Source organism: Temnothorax longispinosus, chromosome 8, assembly GCF_030848805.1.
Source record: "Temnothorax longispinosus isolate EJ_2023e chromosome 8, Tlon_JGU_v1, whole genome shotgun sequence".
Taxonomy (NCBI): domain Eukaryota; kingdom Metazoa; phylum Arthropoda; class Insecta; order Hymenoptera; family Formicidae; genus Temnothorax; species Temnothorax longispinosus.
In genome coordinates this window covers 12,103,420-12,107,952 of record NC_092365.1, presented here as the reverse complement: position 1 = coordinate 12,107,952, position 4,533 = coordinate 12,103,420, and the positions used below count along the sequence as shown (strand labels likewise).

Genomic DNA, 4,533 nt, shown 5'->3' with positions numbered 1-4,533 from the left:
TGAAAAACCCCGCCTCACTCATTCGCGACGTTTCGAACCGTGAAGTTTGTTGTTACAATGCGATATTCCGGTCTGCAATTGCTCTGTAAGTAAATCCATTAGTCATCTGATTTTAACATAGATAATTTACGCCTTTACCACATTGCAACTCCGTTTGATGGTACAGGTAGGGCTTTCGAATCTTTCTTACCCACCTGGTCTTTCAACCTGGCGAGATTATTTCTAAGATGCGAGGGATGTGGAGCGAGTGCTTACCGGCTTATCGGGAATTTCGGCAACGGTACATTTATAGGATTTTAATCCTTGTTTTTTTTTTAATTTTGACTGCGTCTTTTATACTTTGTTCGTCTATTGACTACGCCTTATACTCGACTTCTTTTTTATTATCTTTGTTAATCTTCGTATTTGACTTTATGTAACTTTTAACGCTGAAGAGGACACGAATAATGTGTCGAAACGTACGTTAATATATATATATTTATTTTTATAAATTGTTTGCGCTTTGATTACCGCGCTTGGCTCTAATTGCCTCTCCTATTCACATTGTGTTAATCTAGAGAGCCTATATCTTTCTTTATTGTAATATATTAAAAACAAATTATATTATATATATATATATATATCTTATATATATATATATATATATATATATATATATATTATATATATATATATATATATATATATATATATATATAACTTGAGCGCTAACAATTCCGAACGCGACAGCACGTTTGATGTACGCAGATGTGTGGTGATCCCTTACGTGAAGGGCTTAAGCGCGGGCATACGGGGTACTCTTGAGAGAGTCCGCTGTGACGTGGTATATAAGATACCGAAAAAACTCAGTGCTGTCATCAGGAGAGGCAAGGACAGATATTAGCGACTAACAAGGAAACTAATGTAGTTTACAAATTGATTGCGAGAATTGCGACGCGTCCTACATTGGCCAGACGAAGAGACATCTTGAAACAAGAGTGAAGGAACATTTCAGCGATATTAAAAAACATGACTGCAATTTCTCTGTCGTAAGTAAACACCGGATACAGAATGACCATAATTTTAAGTGGTCAGATCCGAAAATATTACACAAAGAACCTCACTGGAAAATGAGAGAGATCGCTGAAATGTTCTTTATAAAGAAATATAAGAACACGATTAATTTAAAAAAAGATACCGAGAACTTAAACTCGATATACGACAGTGTCATCATGTCTGTTTAAATGTTTATATTTATACCTCGGGACACCTTGTTTCTTTCTTTGTCCGCTCAGTCTCCCAAGCACTCGCATACATGTAACATGTCGCAACAAAGAATCCGTCATACGCGAAAATTTATTACGGAATTCGTAAGTTTTTCTTGATCGTAGCTTTCTCTCCTCACATCATTGTTGCTACAAATTAAGATTGGTCCACAGCTGACCTTTATGGCCATGCGGGAACATGCTCGTGAACTCAGGAATCTGTATTAATTATGTGGCGAGTCAATAGATGATATAGGTATTGCTCACTATTTAACGTCGTTAATTTAATATTTATCTCGATTCATTTATATTGTTTGCATGCAAGTCATGCAAGGAGCACGCCGCGGGAAGATGATTCGGCGGTACTTGCACATACCACAGGAGCCGGTTGGCCCTGTCGTCGAATTTACTACAAAGTTGGAGCCCACAGCTATCGGTCACGCTCAATTCCGCATGCCTAATCGTTTCACGTCGAGTTCATCCTGCCGCGTGCTCCGAGCGGTGCCGGAGAGTTTTTCCAAGCCTCGTCGAGTTGTCGTATTTACGCGCCTCTAAACCAAAGTTTTGTTAAACTACCGCCCGACTCGACGTAATATTGTACAATTAAAGCTCGGTATAAACTTCAACCGTTTACGATCATTACTGGCTCGTTGCCCCTCCTCCATTCCCGATTCTCTGAACCTATTCCGTAAAATTGGTCCTTCGAGCCTGATCGGGATTGAGGTTTTTGTGGAACAAGGAACGGTAGTGACTCGTCGCCAAATTTTGATTAGTTTCATCGTTGTGACTGGCCGTGTTTGCCGAGATGTCGTCGTTCGAGAAGATGATTTTCAAGCAGCGCTCCTTGATCAGCTCCAAAAGGAATACCATAGCAAACTTTAAAAAGCTCGGACATTCAAAGATGAACTATGCGGCCGCGAAGATGCGAATTGAAACGACGAAGGAGAGATTCGAGCAGTGTCGAACTTTGGACGCCAAGCTCCGGGTCATCGCCGATGCCAAGACCGTGGAGGCACACCTCTACTTTGCCGGCCTTGAATTCGTGACCTGCGAAGATGCCTACGATCGAGCGTTGGACTACCTATACGAAAGGCTCGACGAGGGTTTCCCGTTTCCGGACACTGTTCCAGTCAACGTAAGTCGGTCACTCGACTTTCCGTCTCACTCAGCGCTAAATCTGCCGAAAGTCACCTTACCAACGTTCGACGGATCTTACGGAAAATGGGAGAGCTTCCGCGATCATTTTTACTTTATAATTATATATCGGTGAAACCAGTTTGTCGAATGTGCAGCAATTGCATCATTTTTTTTCATGTCTGAAAGGTGAAGCGAGCGCCGCTATAGAACACTTAGCGTTAACTTCCGAGAACTTCGCCGTCGCGTGGCAGATTTTTTCGTCCCGCTACGAAAACCGACGTCAATTGATCGGTACGCACCTTAATAAACTGTTTTCCTTGCCTGCAGTAAACGCAAAGTCCGCTCAAGAATTGCGCGCGTTAAGAGATCGAGTGAATGCCACGATTGCCGCGTTGAAGAATTTGGCGCGTCCGGTTGAACAGTGGAGCAACATTCTCGTGTTTCTTATCACGCAGAAGCTCGATACATTATCGCGAGAAGCATGGGAGATCAAACTTGTCCATAGTGTCGACTATCCGACTTATACCGACCTCGATGCGTTCCTCGAGTCCCGCGTCCGCGCTTTCGATTCAATATTGCCGTTCGCCGCGGATAAAGCGAACGACCCTGCGGCGAAAACAAAAGCGAAGTCCAAAGCGATCGCCTCGCATACCGTTAGCGCCTCAAAATTGTCGTGCCCTGTGTGCTCCGAGCAACATCTTCTCTACCAATGTAATGAGTTTGTAAATAAAACGCCAGTTCAACGATATGAGTTAGTTCGAAAATTCAAGCGCTGTCTAAACTGCTTTAGTTCAAAACACCAAGCGAAGGAATGTACGAGTTCCCGGTCGTGCAAAACGTGCCAGAAGAGGCACCACACCTTGCTACACTTCCCTGATAGCTCGAAACAATCCGACGAGAACGCGTCCTCGTCAAGTCCGCAAGTTGAACCTGCCAGCGCCGACGTCGCTTCTCACCTCGTCGCCGGGACCATCGCGCCTCCCCTGCAAATATTCCTCGCCACCGCACAAATTAGGGTCTACTCCGGTCACGGTCGATTTCAAACCGTTCGCGCCCTCCTCGACCAAGGGTCTGCGGCGTCGTTCATGACTGAAAACTTAGCTCAGACTCTCCGCGTTCAAAAGGCTCGCGCGTCCGTTAATGTAACTGGCATTGGAGATACGCGTACCTCCGTTCGACATACCGCTTTAATAACGATAACTCCGAGTCATTCCGATACCCCTGCCTATCCGACTCACGCCTTAATTTTAAAATCGCTTACACGATACGCGCCGAATAAGCTGAATTGTCAGAATCAATGACCACATTTGAAAGGCCTTCACTTAGCCAATCGCGATCCCGCTTCATCGGCGCCCGTTGACATCATCATCGGAGCCGACCTGTTCGGCTCACTACTGCTCGAGGGTGTCCGTAAAGGTACCGCGGACGAGCCCATAACGCAACACACAGTGCTCGGGTGGATCATTTCCGGGCCAACAGGACAGGCGCGACGCGACCATCCGATTGAAGCGCATCACGTTTCCGTGGATGACGATCTCGACCTAAACCTTCGGCGATTTTGGGAGGTGGAGGAAATTCCCCACCAGGTTAACCCCCGAGGAACAAGCCTGTGAAGAACATTTTGTACGCACGCATTATTGAAATCCGGACGGCCGTTACGTCGTGCGACTTCCGTTTCGAAACGGGCCTCCAATCTCTATCGGAGAATCTCGAAACACCGCCAGTCAAAGCTACCTTCGTACGGAGGCTCGTCTTAAACGCGAACCGTCGAACGCCGCCGAGTACCACGCGTTCTTAAAGAAGTACGCTGATCTCGGTCACATGCGACGCGTTACCAATCATGAGAAATCCGAAGTTCCGTCGCAGATCGTGTTTATTCCGCATCACGCCGTGTTCCGAGAAAGCAGCGCCACAACCCGAATTTGCGTTGTATTTAATGCGTCCAGCCGAACCTCCAACGGCACGTCTCTTAACGACTACCTCCTCGTCGGTCCGAAACTCCAAACCGATCTCGCCGCCATTCTTCTGCAATGGCGCCTTTTCCGGTATGTTTATTCCGCTGACGTAGCAAAAATGTACCGGCAGGTTCGAGTAGACCCTCGCGACTGCCACTATCAGCGGATAATCTGGCGGCCCGATCCTGCCGGCCCTC

General features: G+C 46.1%; 1 protein-coding gene across 1 annotated transcript; it reads left to right on the top strand.

Moving 5' to 3' along the window:
• Nucleotides 1-2,049: 2,049 nt before the first annotated feature.
• LOC139818296 (uncharacterized) lies at nt 2,050-3,994 on the top strand. Its single transcript, XM_071786916.1, has 3 exons — nt 2,050-2,379; nt 2,537-3,545; nt 3,696-3,994. Exons 1-3 carry the CDS (start codon nt 2,050-2,052, stop codon nt 3,992-3,994), a joined length of 1,638 nt encoding a protein of 545 aa, XP_071643017.1.
• Nucleotides 3,995-4,533: the final 539 nt, after the last annotated feature.